The sequence below is a fragment of the Mesoplodon mirus genome (genome assembly GCF_964341445.2).
Source record: "Mesoplodon mirus genome assembly, chromosome: 10".
NCBI lineage: Eukaryota > Metazoa > Chordata > Mammalia > Artiodactyla > Ziphiidae > Mesoplodon > Mesoplodon mirus.
Window position 1 is genome coordinate 57,473,208 of NC_138986.1, and position 15,530 is coordinate 57,488,737.

Genomic DNA, 15,530 nt, shown 5'->3' on the forward strand with positions numbered 1-15,530 from the left:
CATAGCCATATTTGTAAGAAATATAATGATTCATAATCATTAATCATAATCAAATCCTTTGGCTATGAAGGAAATGCTAATACTTTAACATGTACAGCTTGATTACACAAGGAAATACAGAGGCAGCTTTTATTCCCCATTTCTCCAAATGTCCATGATATCATTAATGTAAAACAATGTGGCAAGTCAAATAAGTGTTGATTTTAAGCTTTCTTGAAATATGACGTACTCTCACTTTAGAAACATTATTTTCCAAGAAAGCTAATTCATATGTTGTGATTAGAATTATGTGATTTTTTTCCTCATCATTTATAATTTTAGAAATGTTTTAACTTACTTTTTCAGTGATTTCCAGTTAGTAGCTGTTCTTCCCTACTTAGCTTTACATTTTCCTACTCCTCAGTTTATTATGTGGCGAGTGATTCATTAGGAGACATACTAACACAACAGTAGAGCTCTGTTCTAAGTTAGAAACATTTTATAAAGGAAAGAATTTTTTTCAGTGAATAATCTGTATGTAAGTTTGGATTATTAAAGATCGGGAGGGGGGGTTGTTTATTTTTGCTTTTTAAAAGGTAGAACACCTAAAATGTATGACTGGCATTGGTGTCTTCCATAAAATATGCATTAAAATTTAAACAACCAGATTATTTATCTTTAGAATTTCAAAACTAGTAACTTTTTTCATGAAAGAATTATAACTCAGGTAACTCTTGATCATAAAAACTTTTATTTTCAGTAGAACCTTAATTTTCTCTAGGTAATGTATTATCTCATAGTTTTTTTTAATTTTTCACATTATGTTAAAAGATAATTTCATTATAAACTACCTAAAGAAAATACAAATGGTGCTTTTAAAAAAATACTTAAAATGTTCTATGTCAGTATTTTTATGATGTGCTGTATTCATATCTTACTTTGGATAAGTGTTGTTTAAGTTAATGACTTCTTTCTGTTAATTTAAAATTTTAAGTCTTTCATTATTAAAAGATACATTTTTTAAATGACAGTTATATTTTGATAAATTTTATCGAGTTTAGCTTTATTTGAAAATGATGTCACTATTTTCATGAGATCTTTTTGCACCCCCATTTTAGGCAGTATATATTGCACCCTTAAAAGCCCTAGTACGTGAAAGAATGGATGATTGGAAAGTTAGAATAGAAGAAAAACTTGGTAAAAAGTAAGTTCTTACTTTTTCAGATGATATGCGTTGAATAATCTAAAAGGATCAACCAATAAAAGATTTGCATAAAACTGTTGAATGCTTTTACAGTGATTTTCATAGTCTTTTTATTTAAAGGTATGGTGGTTAAAATATTATCAATATTCTCATTTGTTTTAAGATTGCAAGTAAATTAAGGGCTTTCACTTTTCACTTTTATTTGGCAAGATAATTTTCTCAAAATTTCTAGATTCAAAAGCAAAAGAAAAATAAGATACATCTCTTTATTCTTCTTTCATATCTTTCAGGGTAACTTCCAAAAACCACTTAGAAGGCATTTTGCATGTAAATAATTTACCAAAAATTTAAAAATCATTGAAGAACATGACTTAAAAAAATTTTACTGTTGACAAGGTTATTTATTATAGTACTGTTTTTAATAGCAAGATTGCATTCTAACCTGAGTGACCAATAGAGCATCACTAAGTAAATTATGGCACATTCACACAATGCAAAATATTGTATTACTCTATTAAAAAATGAACTCTATGGGCTTCCCTGGTGGCGCAGAGGTTGAGAGTCCGCCTGCCAATGCAGGGGACACGGGTTCATGCCCCAGTCCGGGAAGATCCCACATGCTGCGGGGCGGCTGGGACCGTGAGCCATGGCAACTGAGCCTGCGCATCCGGAGCCTGTGCTCCACAACGGGAGAGGCCACAACAATGAGAAGCCCGCGTACCGCAAAAAAAAAAAAAAAAAAGTATTGTCTCAAAAATGAACTCTATATACTGAAGAAATGATCTTCAGAGATAGTTAAAAAAATGTTTTTAAGTTAAGTACCCCTCTTTTGTTTTTAAAAATGGTAAAGAATATAAATATGTGGTTGTTTTAGAATGAGAACTGGGTGACTGGAAAATATCCATGTTACAGAGACTATTTACTATATATTCTTTGAACCATATGAATGTATTACCTAGAATGTAAAAAAAATGAATAAAACTAAGTAAAAGCTTTAGGAATGCTATACTTGGAGGAACTAATCTTGACCTTTTTCTGTTTTTCAAATCAAAACACATATAAAAATGACTTAATGATTTCCTAAAATTTGGAGTTAGTCTTCAGATTTCTGTCTTTCTCACTCTAAATCTGAGATACTCTCAGAATGGGGTGGCACATATTTGCCCCAGGTTATCTTGTTTTTGTCCTAATATGTTTGAATTTGCCTATAATATCTATAAAATTTCAACCTAAGAAAAGAAATGAAGCTCACACATAATCATATTCTTCTTTTTTTTTTCAAACATCTTTATTGGAGTATAATTGCTTTACAGTGGTGTGTTAGTTTCTGCTTTATAACAAAGTCAATCAGTTATACATATACATATATCTCCATATCTCTTCCCTCTTGCATCTCCCTCCCACCCACCCTCCCTATCCCACCCCTCTAGGTGGTCACAAAGCAACGAGCTGATCTCCCTGTGCTATGTGGCTGCTTGCCACTAGCTATCTATTTTACGTTTGGTAGTGTATATATGTCCATGCCACTCTCTCACTTTGTCACAGCTTACCCTTCCCCCTCCCCATATCCTCAAGTCCATTCTCTAGTAGGTCTGCGACTTTATTCCCCTCTTGCCCCTAGGTTCTTCATGACCTTTTTTTTTTCTTAAATTCCATATATATGTGTTAGCATACGGTATTTGTTTTTCTCTTTCTGACTTACTTCACTCTGTATGACAAACTCTAGGTCCATCCACCTCACTACAAATAACTCAATTTCGTTTCTTTTTATGGCTGAGTAATATTCCATTGCATATATGTGCCACATCTTCTTTATCCATTCATCTATGGATGGACACTTAGGTTGCTTCCATATCCAGGCTATTGTAAATAGTGCTGCAATGAACATTGTGATACATGTATCTTTTTGAATTATGGTTTTCTCAGGGCATATGCCCAGTAGTGGGATTGCTGGGTCATATGGTAGTTCTATTTTTAGTTTTTTAAGGAACCTCCACACTGTTCTCCATAGTGGCTCTATCAATTTACATTCCCACCAACAGTGCAAGAGGGTTCCCTTTTCTCCACACCCTCTCCAGCATTTATTGTTTGTAGATTTTTTGGTGATGGCCATTCTGACCGGTGTGAGATGATATCTTATTGTAGTTTTGATTTGCATGGCTCTAATGATTAATGATGTTGAGCATTCTTTCATGTGTTTGTTGGAGAAATGTCTATTTAGGTCTTCTGCCCATTTTTGGATTGGGTTGTTTGTTTTTTTGATATTGAGCTGCATGAGCTGCTTATAAACTTTGGAGATTAATCCTTTGTCAGTTGCTTCATTTGTAAATACTTTCTCCCATTCTGAGGGTTGTCTTTTCATCCTGTTTATGGTTTCCTTTGCTGTGCAAAAGCTTTGAAGTTTCATTAGGTCCCATTTGTTTATTTTTGTTTTTATTTCCATTTCTCTAGGAGGTGGGTCAAAAAGGATCTTGCTGTGATTTATGTCATGGAGTGTTCTGCCTCTGTTTTCCTCTAAGAGTTTGATAGTGTCTGGCCTTACATTTAGGTCTTTAATCCATTTTGAGTTTATTTTTGTGTATGGTGTTAGGGAGTGTTCTAATTTCATTCTTTTACATGTAGCTTTCCAGTTTTCCCAGCACCACTTATTGAAGAGGCTGTCTTTTCTCCACTGTATACTCTTGCCTCCTTTATCAAAGATAAGGTGACCATATGTGCGTGGGTTTATCTCTGGGCTTTCTATCCTGTTCCATTGATCTATATTTCTCTTTTTGTGCCAGTACCATACTGTCTTGATTACTGTAGCTTTGTAGTATAGTCTAAAGTCAGGGAGCCTGATTCCTCCAACTCTGTTTTTCATTCTCAAGATTGCTTTGGCTTTTTGGGGTCTTTTGTGTTTCCATACAAATTGTGAAATTTTTTGTTCTAGTTCTGTGAAAAATTCCAGTGGTAGTTTGATAGGGATTGCATTGACTCTGAGATTGCTTTGGGTAGTATAGTCATTTTCACAATGTTGATTCTTCCAATCCAAGAACATGGTATATCTCTCCATCTATTTGTATCATCTTTAATTTCTTTCATCACTGTCTTATAGTTTTTGCATACAGGTCTTTTGTCTCCTTAGGTAGCTTTATTCCTAGATATTTTATTCTTTTTGTTGCAATGGTAAATGGGAATGTTTTCTTAATTTCACTTTCAGATTTTTCATCATTAGTGTATAGGAATGCAAGATATTTCTGTCCATTAATTGTGTATCCTGCTACTTTGCCAAATTCTTTGATTAGCTCTAGTAGTTTTCTGGTAGCATCTTCAGGATTCTGTATGTGTAGTATCATGTCATCTGCAAACAGTAAGAGCTTTACTCTTCTTTTCCGATTTGGATTCCTTTTATTTCTTTTTCTTCTCTGATTGCTGTGGCTAAAACTTCCAAAACTATGTTGAATAATAGTGGTGAGAATGGACAACCTTGTCTTGTTCCTGATCTTAGTGGAAATGGTTTCAGTTTTTCACCGCTCAGAATGATGTTGGCTGTGGGTTTGTCATATATGGCCTTTATTATGTTGAGGTAAGTTCCCTCTATGCCTACTTTCTGGAGGGTTTTCATCATAAATGGGTGTTGAATTTTGTTGAAAGCTTTCTCTGCATCTATTGAGATGATCACATGGTTTTTCTTCTTCAATTTGTTAATATAATGTTTCACATTGATTGATTTGCGTATATTGAAGAATCCTTGCATTCCTGGGATAAATCCCACTTGATCATGGTGTATGATCCTTCTAATATGCTGTTGGATTCTGTTTGCTAGTATTTCGTTGAGGAGTTTTGTATCTATGTTCATCAGTGATATTGGCCTGTAGTTTTGTGACATCTTTGTCTGGTTTTGGTATCAGGGTGATGGTGGCCTCGTAGAATGAGTTTGGGAGTATTCCTCCCTCTGCTATATTTTGGAAGAGTTTGAGAAGGATAGGTGTTAGCTCTTCTCTAAATATTTGGTAGACATAATCATATTCTTAACAAATGTATCCTTTTGTCTTAATAAGTTAACACTTTCCCTCATTAGAAAGGTGTTTATTCCAACATATGTTGGAGGTATGAGTTCAACTCTATAAAATCACATAGGGCAGATACTTTGTAAACATAATCAAAGCAAAGTTCGATACCCTTGCATGTCTGCATAAAAGTTAGATTTCAATGATTTGCTTTTGTACATTCTTCATTTTATGGAAGGAAATCATCTTAGAATTATTAAGAAACATCTGTTTTGGACTCTAGTCAGAAAATTTCAGAAATCAAAGGGAGATAAAGTAGTTTTAAGCATAATAAAATTTTATTTTGAAAGACGTATTTTTGCTTTTCCAAGCTCATGTGTTACCTGAAAAATTAAAGGGATCATTTTTATTCTTCTCCAGAGTTATTGAACTAACAGGGGATGTAACTCCTGATATGAAATCCATTGCCAAGGCTGACGTTATCGTCACCACACCAGAGAAGTGGGATGGAATCAGCAGAAGCTGGCAGAATAGGAACTATGTAAAACAAGTCACTATTCTCATCATAGATGAGATCCATCTGCTAGGTGGGTGCCACTATATCTGAATCCAGTTTACAAACTTCGACTCTTCATACTTGCAGCAGCCAGCATCAGGACTTGTGTTAAATGATTAACATACATTATTCCTATTTCTTAGGGGAGGAAAGAGGCCCTGTTCTAGAAGTCATCGTATCTCGAACGAATTTCATCTCATCCCACACAGAAAAGCCTGTTAGAATAGTTGGACTATCTACCGCATTGGCTAACGCCAGAGACCTTGCTGACTGGCTCAACATTCGTCAGGTATGTGGAAGACTGATAAATCAGGCATTTAATAGTATGGCTCAAGGCCATATTAAGGAGGTGCTATAACACTATAAACTAAAGTATAAAAACTGGAAAGGTTTCTCTCTCATTTTTACTCTAGATGGGCTTGTTCAACTTCCGACCATCAGTGCGTCCAGTTCCACTGGAAGTTCACATTCATGGTTTCCCAGGTCAACATTACTGTCCTCGTATGGCTAGTATGAATAAGCCTACATTTCAGGGTAAGCTTCAGATTCTTGGAATGAAATACCAACCATTTTGTATGGTAGCCTTTAAATGCATTCTAAATGATGTGGGTTTCTTTGAAAGGGTGGTACTGTTCCAACTTCTACAAATATCTAAACCTATTTACCTTAACTGTTAAGGAGTATAAATATATGTTGAATTAACTATTGACAATTAGATTTCATAAGTGATAATGTCTTTATAGTAGAATAAATGTATGTAACTTTTAAAAATAATCAAATTAGTCTTAAAAATAACATATTAAGGTACCATGGTAGTAGCTTGAGTAAATGATAAATAGAGGGTACAAGTTTTAAAAACTCACATAATACTGATTTTTATCAGAAATCATCTTTAAAATTTCAGTACTTTTTTTGGCAATGCATCTGTTTATATGTTTTGTTTTGTTTTTTTTTGTTTTTCCCTTTCTTACAAATTAGGCAAGCAAGAAAGATTTGAGAGTAACACTCCTATCTTACTAAAACATGTTTTCATGTTTAGGCTGCATAAGGAATATTTATTATATCAATTAAAAATAACCTCCAAAATAAATTCTCTAACGTGAACCGCTGTTGATTGTGAGGTGACAGTTGTGAGGTGACTTTTTAGCTGCTGTAATTAGCCTTATGACAGAAGCAAAGCATTGATTGTGAACTAGAGACCAATCTTGGCAGTTCAGATTATTTACACCTCCACAGAAGCATTGTACAAAATCACTAATGAACAATAAATCTGTCGTGAGCTGTTCAGCCACACCTGTTCTTGCAGCAGCAAAAATCCATTAAATGTTGAGGTTTAAAAAAGAGGCAAATTCATTCATGGTTATGTGTACAAATGATACCAATATTGTACTAATATGTGTATTTTAAACGTTGTATCTCTAATATGATTTATCAAAGCATTACCATTTGCATTCTGTAAATTCTGATAAACTGTGAGTGTGTTCATTTTTCATAGTATGTATTGTAGATTGCTTATATTTATCTAAGGAATGGCTGATTGCAAACCAGTGATTGAAATGAAGCATTTTGTGTTATATAAATCAATAGTAAATAACCTATACCTGCACTTCTCTAGATATGGCATAAGTACAGTAGCTGTCCTTGTAAACTATTTATTATACCTGTAGTAGATCACTATATTTCTTTCAGTTTAGATTTATGATTTTGTGATAGCTTTATTTCTCACTCTTAGGGTATAAATATAGTCAAAGTCCTGTCAACATTTCCATTTATGAACCTTGTTCTTTAGCCCATAAAAAAGAAATTCTACAGCTCACATTTCAAACAAGAAATTACAAGGAGGTTGAACTTTTTATGTAAAATAAAAGTTTTTAATAACTCTGTTTTAAGAGACCTGTGTACACATAAGTATAAATTCTACTTGTGCCATCTTATCAGCATTTTGGAGCCTATGCATAGCAAAGAAACCTCAACTCCAATTAGGTCAAATGATTTATGTGGCTCTTTAAGTAATATTTTCAGTCTTATTACCCAGTTTTCAAACTACTCATCTTCTGTGTGTCTACTCCCTATGTTTCGTCACTCAGATATAGATTCAAGCGTGGTATTCTTTTCACCTCTCTTCTACATTCTCTTATCTTCCCTCTTGAAATCTTACGCATATGTTTTCAGAAAAAACAGAAGGAAAACATTCCTCTGACTTATTTCTGACTAATTTATTGATACAAACTCTCTAAATTTTTCTATCTACTGGCAACAGGACAAAAATAAAAGGAATTTTTTGTGGCTTTTCTTCACCACCCGCCCCAGGACTTGACTCTCTCTCCAGACCCCAGGACCAATTAACTGTGGAATATCACTGCTCAGGCAAACAGAAGCACAACTCAGAAATAGAAAACCCCACCTAAGATTTAGTATCCATATACAGCTATTAATGGAGCGTCTCGGCTTTTAAGTTTCCTTCCTTGGCAGTTCAGAACAGAACCGGGAGTCGAGATAGTTCAGTCTTCCCTGTCCTAGGCAGAATACTCCCCTAAGCACAGCCAGCTACCTTTCCTTTCCTATCATTTCTCCAATATGCTGTCAGATCCAGGTAGTAGCTCAAATAATGCTATACTTCATGACCAAATCATGAATTCAGTTAAATCATTTACACCATTAGTTTTCATGTGTCCATTTGATGTCCTGATGAAATTCGGATTCTGATATAAGTGGCTTACCATTGTATTTTCCATAACTTTTCAACAGCAATTAGAAGCCATTCTCCAGCCAAACCTGTTCTGATATTTGTCTCATCAAGACGTCAAACCCGTCTTACTGCTTTGGAATTGATAGCCTTTCTGGCTACTGAAGAAGATCCAAAGCAGTGGTTAAATATGGATGAAAGAGAGGTAAGCAACATATTTTATTTCTACTTCTTATACATGTCAAATTAGTTTGTATTGTAGTATAATGGAAATTATGCATATAATTATGTTTAGTTTTAATCTACATTAAAAGTTTCGTATAACATTACAGAAATTTGGGGAAAAGATAGAGAAAATGCATAAATACTGCCACCTTAAAACTATTAATATTTTGATGGATTTTCTTCCAGTATTTTTCCACTAAATATTTTTTACATCACATTTATTCCTGTATTTTTCCCTTTAACATCATCACCTATGCATATTTTAATATTCAGCTAAGATTTCTCTAATATTTGAGTGTTCACTGCCCTCATGGAATTTATAATCAATTTTGGAAAATTAACTTTTTATAAACTATATAACATGACCATTTTTGAAAATTTAGAAAACACTGATAAGTATGTGAAAATTAAAAACCTATTGTTATCCTTTAACTAAGTAATAACCGTTATTAAATTCTTTTATGTCTACATAATAATATTCTATTATGTGGCTATTCCATTGTATTTTTCTCCTATAATTAAATAATTATGCATCTTTATTATTATAGGTTTTTCTTTGTTAGAATTATTTCCTCAGTATAAAGTTCTAAATTTAAAATCAATAGGTCAGATAATGTGGACATTCTTATAGCTTTTCATATACACTGATAATTACTTTCCAAAAGGGCAATAGTAATTGTGGTTATCACTTTTGATGTATGAATTGGCAGCAGTATATGAGAGTAACAGTTTCACTACATCCTCATTTGTCGTAATTTATTGTTATACATAAAATGTTTCTTGTTGCTTTAGTGTTTATGTGTGCCTTAATTTTTTTGTGGTTGAACATTTTTTTAATATATATTTGTTTAATATTTTTCTTTTTTGTCCCTTCATTCCTTTGGGCTTTTATCTGTTGGAGTACAGCAGTTTTTCTTACAGATTTGTGTGGGAGCCTTACCAAATTAAAATACCACACACACACACACACACACACACACACACTCCCCTAAAACTATACAAGCTTACCTTGGAGATATTGTAGATTGGGTTCCAAACCATTGCAATAAAGCAAACCTTGCAATAAAGCAAATCACACGAAATTTTTGGTCTCCTAGATCATAACAAAAGTTATATTTGCACTATACTATAGTCAGTTAAGTGTGCAATAGCATTATGTCTTAAAAGAATGTACATACCTTAATGTAAAAAGACTGTATTGCTAAAAAACGCTAACCATCATTTGAGCCTTCGGTAGTCGTAGTAGTGACATCAAAGATCACTGATCACAGCTCATTGTAACAAATATAATAATGGTGAAAAAGTTTGAAACATTGAGAGAACTTCCAAAACGTGACACAGAGACATGAAGTGAGCAAATGTTGTTGAAAAAATGGTGTTCATAGACTTGCTCAATGTAGAGTTGCCAGAAACCTTCAATTTGTAAAAAAAAACACAATATCTGCAAAACACAATAAAATGAGGTATGCCTTGTGATGTCACTTTTTTCCATGTATATGTATTGATTATATATACGTATTAATCTTTCATCTACTTTATTAGTAAATTTTGGTAGTTCACTGAATGTCATTTATCTTAGTTGTTTTTTTGAATAGCAGTTTTTGCATTTTATGTGATACAGTCTGTTTATATGGGCTTTGTGATTCCTTCTAATACTTCTAAACGTAGGTATACCTCCTTCCCTCCATAGATTTGTAGACAGTGATTTTTCTTTTCTAATACTTTTCCAGTTTTTAAAAATATGTTCCTAGTTGGAGTTATGATGAAAAAATAGTTGATATCGGTAATAAAACTGTTGCATTGGGGCCTCCCTGGTGGCGCAGTGGTTGAGAGTCCGCCTGCCGATGCAGGGGATACGGGTTCGTGCCCCGGTCTGGGAGGATCCCATATGCCGCGGAGCGGCTGGGCCCGTGAGCCATGGCCGCTGGGCCTGCGCATCCGGAGCCTGTGCTCCGCAACGGGAGAGGCCACAACAGTGAGAGGCCCGCGTACAGCAAAAAAAAAAAAAAAAAAAAACTGTTGCATTGTCCTCCTTCTCCCTGCACATCTCCCCTTTCTCATCTCACGCAGCCTGAAGAACAGTAAACATGCTGGTCCTGGCCCGCTAGTGTCAGTGTCAACAGTCACTTATTTCTCCCCTTCCACATCTCACGACTCATTTAGGGTTAGTACCCCTGTTGGATGGTACCATGTATATTATGGTCATACATTAACTAATATTAGTTAACTAATAATAGTAAATATTTCAAAGTGTTCTTGCATAGGACCACAGATGACCCCAAAATTAGCTTCATATAAAAGGTGTCACGTGACTCCATGAAGTAGAGTGAAATTTATCATTTTGTCTTTTAAGTTTCATCATTACTTCCTTACTGTGACTTGTAGGCATATACAAGGTGTATAATTCAAGATCATTTAAAATCAAAATAATTTTGTCAAAAGTTCCTTGTCATGTGTTATTTAATTATTGTGCCCAAATAATCACCCTGTTTTGTCTAAACAATGTCTTGACTTAGAAGGCAAATGCTGAAAAATAGTTGTATGGAATATTGACAGTTTAGTTTATGTGCAGCATCTATCTAGGCTTAGTTTTGTTTTTTGTTTTTGTTTTTGTTTTCTTCTTGTGTCTTATCCCTAACAGTGTTCCTAATGGAGACTTTTCTTAGAAGTCAAGGTGCAAGGTACCTACTTATTGAATCCATTTTGGGATGTTTGCTCATATATATAAGAGCTGTGCCTTTAGCACATATGTGACTCACATGAACCTCAAATGTGAACCTCATGTGCTCTCCCCAACTATAGTACAACTCTACTATTCTTTATTTTTTTATTTTAAGGTATGAGACCTAAGGAATTCTGGACAGCTCAGCCATTATATGGAACTACCTCTCTGTGTTGTTTTGTTTTGTTTTTATTTAACCCAAAAATCTATCACCAAGGCTCATTAGAAACCATAGAATTTACTTGCATGGTTTCTGCTGTTTCATAGACTTTCATTGCTAAGATAGACAGCTAGAAATTGTCATTTCTGCACATTTTGTGTCACTAAGCCCATCTCAAGAATGAGACAACCCAGGCTTTGTTTTTATTCCTGCCTCTAAAAGCAATCACCTTTAAAATCAAAATTTCTGAGGGTTTATAACCAATTATTATGCAAATTCATTCTGATTATACCAAAACTTCCTATAAAGCAGGTGTTTCCGTGCGTTGTTGAATCCCCTAAATAATTAAATTAGGAGGACTTTTTAACACTTTAATTTTGTAAGAGTTATCTTCTGTAATATCCGGGGCTAGACACTTAGTGACGATTCCTATTGCTGCTCCTTGGACAGTGTCAGGTTGGTGTTCTGTGGTAGGTCATGAGTACTCTGGTTAGGACTCTAGTGTTGACAACTTGAGCATTCAAGGAGGCAGAGTAAACACGGGAGCAGTTATCCTGGCAGCTGTGAAGCAGGGTGCTTGTGGAAGAGGGCAGCATCAAAGTCATTCTGAAACTGAATGGTGTGAAGTCAGAAAGTGTCCCTCGATGTGGAGGTGGGAGGAGAGAGGTTCAGTGGGGGAGGAAAGAAAGCTAGGGCAAATCTGAAGAGGTTAGAGAAAGAGAATGTGACCAAGAGAGAATATATGTGTTGTATTTTGTTTCTCAGCAAAGAGAAAAGGAGTTGTCCATCTAACTTTTTAACCCAGTAAAGTCTCTTTACTTTACCTAAAGTAAAGTATTAGGAAGCAGATCCTCTTCAGGTGGATCACTGATATGAAATCATACTGCAGAATGAGAAAACCCCAAAAGTAACACCCTTTCATATTTGCCATTATGAAGACTTCTTGCGCTGATTTCAAAAGTTTGTGGGCATGTGCTGCCCTGTCTCTTGAATTCTCAGTTGGACAGCCACCACTTCCACCATTAACCTCAAACCATTCTTGGGCTTTTGCCTCACTCTCTCAAGCTTCAGTTTCAAGACAGAAACATCTGAATGCCTGAACTTCAATCTCTAGCATGCAGCAGGAATAGGGAATATCTTCTTCACTTTGGCCTCTACTGAGGGATTTTCAGATACTGGCTGTCTAAAAACAGTGTAGGTACAAGCAGTAAAGGTTCACTATAGTCTATTATTTGTCCAAACTCATTGATACACAGTCTCTCCAAACCTACACTTAAAAAAACAAATTTCTTCTAACAATGCAATTCTGCCTCATATAACCAAAATCCACTCATCCCTCCCCAAGGGGGGCAACTGAAAATTTCATCATTAAATCCATTAATCCTAGATCTCTTGATGATATCCAGTCACCCTCTGGTTCTTTGGCAATCCTCTCTCAATATTCTCTAGCCAATGGACTAAGTGATAAAGTTACCCACAATTAACACATGCTATATTCAACAGTAGAGGATAGGGAGAGGAAAGAGAAATGAAATTAGTTAAAATATGTAACATATTGTTAGTTAAAATATGTTAGTGCAGGGCTTCACTGATGGCACAGTGGTTAAGAATCTGCCTGCCAATGCAGGGGACACGGGTTTGAGCCCTGGTCCGGGAAGATCCCACATGCCACGGAGCAGCTAAGCCCATGTGCCACAACCACTGAGCCTGTGCTCTAGAGCCCGTGAGCCACAACTACTGAGCCCACGTGCCACAACTACTGAAGCCCACGCGCCTAGAGCCCGTGCTCCGCAACAAGAGAAGCCACTACAATGAGAAGTCCGTGCACCGCAACAAAGAGTAGCCCCCGCTTGCCACAACTAGAGAAAGCCCACGCAGAGCAATGAAGACCCAATGCAGCCAAAAAAATAAAATAAATAAATTTTAAAATAAAGAAAGAAATAAATAAAATATGTTAGTACATATATGAGATAGAAAGGGTAGAGACCACAGTATTTGTTTCTGCAACTGATTGGGGAGCTAAAAAGATATTTGTGATTTATTTTCTCTGCTATCCATCACCTGTACACTTCTTCAACCAGCCCCTAAGCTAATTACGATTATTTATCCAGTCGAGTTACCAAAACCTACATTACTGAGACACTGGAAATTGGATGTTCATATATGCTTAGTATATAGGGTTTTTTAGAACTTTGATTTATTTTCCAAATGTGAGAAGATTTCTCTGAGGTCCATTCAGGGTTTTCCCTCTCCTTATTGTATAGCAGTAGCCCAATTTTTCCATCAGGGTCAGTCACCTAAACTACACCAGGACCATATTTTGCTTGCTCACCCTGTAACTTAAGGGCCTCAAATGGCCCTGTGGCTGTTTCAGCTTCCAAGTAAATTGTTACATCCCTTGGATATTAAGTCTGTAAACTAGAAGAGCTAGAGGTATAGGGAAAGGAAACAAAAAATTTCCAAGTGGTTTATTAGCTATGTTTGCAGAAGACATCGGCACACACTGACTACTTGGTTCCTGGAACTGTATGTTCTGGCAGTGAGAGAAGTAGTATCATTTAATGATTGCTTAGTTCAGAGCATACACCTTATCCTACAAAATAGCACCCCAACCTTGCCAAAGTAATGTCTCTCAGCTGCCACTCTGAGTCATTAATCTATAAAACGTGCTCTTTCTGGGTAATGAGAGACATAATAGGAACAGTGGATCCCATGGCGTCCATTGTCTTAATCTTTCTCTATGATATGAGCTCTTCAGTCAGAAACATTATCATACAGGATATCATGAAGATGTATAAAGCATTCAGTAATCCTACCATTGAAGCCACTGGCAGGGCATGATGGGCAGGATAGGAGAATCAAAATCTGTAGCATCCATTCTAGACATCATCTCAAATAGATGTCCCCTCTGTGATAGAAAGGGTCCAGTATAATTCCCTTACCACCAGATAGCTGTCTGTTCCCATGGCGAAGGTACTTATAATGGTCCCAGGGTTGTCTGTGTTGGTGGCATATGGGGCACTGAGCCGTGGCAGTAGTGGGTCGGCCTGAGGAAGTAGAAGTCCATGTTTAGCCCAGGCAGAGTTTCATCTCTTCCACCATGGAGCCACTTAGTACATGAAACCATTGCACAAAGACCTGGGGCCTGGAAGGGAAGCTGCTGGGTACCCTCAGATGCCCACTTGGCTGTTAACAGCATTTTCCACACTGCTGTTAACTTTTTGGTAAACATCTTCATGGGATATAGGTAGCTGTTTATTCTAGCACCATTCTAAAAGTTCATCTACATAAAACTTATGCCTTTCTTGCCACTTGTCTTCCAATAGCACTCTTGCCAAGCTCCTGACCATTTGGCTAATCCAGTAACTACAGAGCAAAGGATGGATCATCAATTTACATCATGTCTACTTTGTAGGAAAGTGACAAGGAAATACATAACACTCAACTTTTACTCCTTTCCTTAGAGTCATCCGTGAAAGGACCATAATACCACATCAGTGTACTTCTTATGGTGCCACAATCTTGTTCAAAGCCATTTGGAATTTGGAATTTTTTCCCCCTCAGTCAATTTGACATAAGAAATACCCATGGGGCCTAGGTACATAGGTTGAAGTAGGGATAGTATGGCAGGAATAGGCACACACATGGAGGGTTCATGGATCACCTTTCATGATATTCTTCCATCAGCTCCTCTTATTTCTAATAATGATGAGTGCTGCTAGGAGCACTCACATATATAGCTAGATAGCTCAGATAACATCCAGTTCATGATCAGTGGCTTCAGCTGCAAGGTTACCTGGTATTACATAGTCAGGAATTCTTTCTCCCCCGGCTCAAAAATATCCGTTAAATAATCCTCTAACTTCAATCAATAGGTAGCTCTTAAGAGAATTTGTAAAGTATTCGTTTATTTAACATATATTTATTGAATGTCTACAACTTACCAAGTACTTTGTGTTAGCCTTACTGATCCCAAATCTCAAAGAGCTTAAGTGAAGAAAATAGAAAT

The 15,530-nt window shown here is 35.9% G+C and overlaps 1 protein-coding gene across 1 annotated transcript in view; it reads left to right on the forward strand.

Annotated features, from left to right (window-relative positions):
- The window catches only part of ASCC3 (activating signal cointegrator 1 complex subunit 3), a 333,322-nt gene that overhangs the window by 215,717 nt on the left and 102,075 nt on the right, over nt 1-15,530 (forward strand). The window contains exons 26-30 of the mRNA XM_082633455.1: nt 1,098-1,183; nt 5,593-5,759; nt 5,872-6,017; nt 6,142-6,262; nt 8,477-8,619. Of these exons, the coding sequence (XP_082489581.1) occupies nt 1,098-1,183; nt 5,593-5,759; nt 5,872-6,017; nt 6,142-6,262; nt 8,477-8,619 (663 nt within the window). The remainder of the gene's footprint in view (nt 1-1,097; nt 1,184-5,592; nt 5,760-5,871; nt 6,018-6,141; nt 6,263-8,476; nt 8,620-15,530) is intronic.